This window comes from Ptychodera flava, chromosome 4 (genome assembly GCF_041260155.1).
Source record: "Ptychodera flava strain L36383 chromosome 4, AS_Pfla_20210202, whole genome shotgun sequence".
In the NCBI taxonomy this organism is placed as follows: Eukaryota; Metazoa; Hemichordata; class Enteropneusta; family Ptychoderidae; genus Ptychodera; species Ptychodera flava.
This window is the reverse complement of record NC_091931.1, coordinates 18,366,190-18,368,140: the sequence shown is the minus strand read 5'-3', so window position 1 is coordinate 18,368,140 and position 1,951 is coordinate 18,366,190. Positions and strand designations below refer to the sequence as shown.

Sequence of the window (1,951 nt, the reverse complement as noted above, 5' to 3'; positions counted from 1 at the left end):
TCTCTGTCTCTCTGTGTCTCTGTCTGTCTGTCTGTCTGTCTGTCTGTCTGTCTGTCTGTCTCTCTCTCTCTCTCTCTCTCTCTCTCTCTCTCTCTCTCTCTCTCTCTCTCTCTCTCTCTCTCTCTCTCTCTCTCTCTGTTTTAAAATTCGTACGTGAGGCAGGGAGGTTACTCAACGTTTCTGTCTGCCCAAGGCAATTTCTCCGATCCCCACGGTTAATAATGCCGGTCCCTTACAACTTGCTAGAGCCTTTACCGAGCAAAGAAGTCGAAGATCAAAACCACTCAGTCCCATATCAAATTATGAACTTGCATTTATAAGATAAAGGTAGAAATGATTGTTGACAGGTTATGCTGAAATAATGTCATTTGTATATGGTATGACTACAGAATCTCCAGAGAAAAACAATAAAGAGTAAGTGTCCAGAATAGACCCACTTGAATGTACACTCCATCAAACTAGCATAAGAGAAACAAAAGCTGAAAATCTACGTCCTTTAACTAAGGCATCTCACCAATCTAAGGATTATTATATTTGATTCGCGAAAGAATTACGCAGTCCCTTCACAATACGCTAGGCAATGTACATACAAAGTACAGGTACATGTATCTCAACGTTGTAGGTCGTCAACTGTCACACTACAAAGCTTGTAAAGGAAATTGTGTTTTCAATTCGGGTTTTGTCCCTTGTGCAAGTACAATTTTTATTCATAGAACATACTTTGCATTCGTAATTTGGATCTCGATGGCTGGTTTGAAATAGATAAATTAAAATACTTGAATAAAACCAATTCGGCTATTATTTTATATGAGTGTATCTAGGATTCTAATGTCTGGCAGCTACTGATAATTGGTCCTGATTATCTGTTCGACCAGACTTCCTTCCGGAAAATCCATCGCCACGATCCCCCACTTGTTCTGACCAGGGTTACTGCTGAAAAATCCCATCAGTTTCGGGTTGATTTTGGCGGCAACTGCATTCGGGTAGGCCCCACTGCTGGCACCAGTGGAAAAGGTGATAAACAGTTTATCTGAAGTATCTGCACGAGCCTTATCCAGGTTGCTCCTCACTGAGTTCCACTTTGCGTCGATATCTCCGGAAAGAATCGTATTCACTTTCAAGTCATCGGCTATCGTTGCTTGACGGTAGCTTGGTCCAGCTTGACCGCCGGCAAAATCATCAAGAATGACGATCCTACCTCGTGCATCACTAAGTTCAGGCAGTTCATCTGACGAGACTGTCCAGAATGTCTTTGGATCGTACTCGCCTATGTACTTTCTGAATGTGTGTATCATATCTCTGCTGTTATCGCCGCTAGTGTGTTCCTCCTTAATTCGCATGAGTATGGTCTCACTAGGATGATTTCTGAGGAATCTCGTTGTTTCACGAAGAACATCGATGAAAGACCAGTGCTGGTAACGTTCGCCATTGTGAATGGGAAAGCCATCATTATAATGCCTGCAGCGTATGTCGAGGAAACGTATCCCGGCTTCTAACTGGGCTTCGAGAGGCAACGACTGGCACCGAAATAAGTCACCTCCGTATCCATCAAAGGTCATGGTATTATGAGTGCCAGGAACGGAAAGGTTGTTTAAAGAGATATCGCCGCTTAGGTTTGACATCCAGTCTGGGTTACGGGTCCCTGGGTCGCTGTATTCGGCACCTCCTTGGTTGCTCATGTTGTGAGTCGTATCCGGCTAGTGTGGCCGATTACAATACTGTACAGCGACTTCGAAACAGTCAAGAGAACAACCAGCACTTGATAGGCGATATAGGCAGTCCTTGGACACCAACCACGCACTGAGAATGCTTGTCAAATATGTCCCTGAAAATAAAAAAATACGTAAAATAATAAGTTCAAAGTTTAAAGTACAGAGCAGGTCAAAGTTGGGGTGCAGCCAGAGAGAAAATGAACGATACCTGTAGGTACCTCATACAGAAAGTTTTAGCT

The 1,951-nt window shown here is 43.3% G+C and overlaps 1 protein-coding gene across 1 annotated transcript; it reads right to left on the bottom strand.

Moving 5' to 3' along the window:
• Window positions 1-839: 839 nt before the first annotated feature.
• On the bottom strand, window positions 840-1,679 carry LOC139132123 (1-phosphatidylinositol phosphodiesterase-like). Its single transcript, XM_070698514.1, has one exon. It carries the CDS (start codon window positions 1,677-1,679, stop codon window positions 840-842), a length of 840 nt encoding a protein of 279 aa, XP_070554615.1.
• Between the last annotated feature and the right edge of the window lie 272 nt (window positions 1,680-1,951).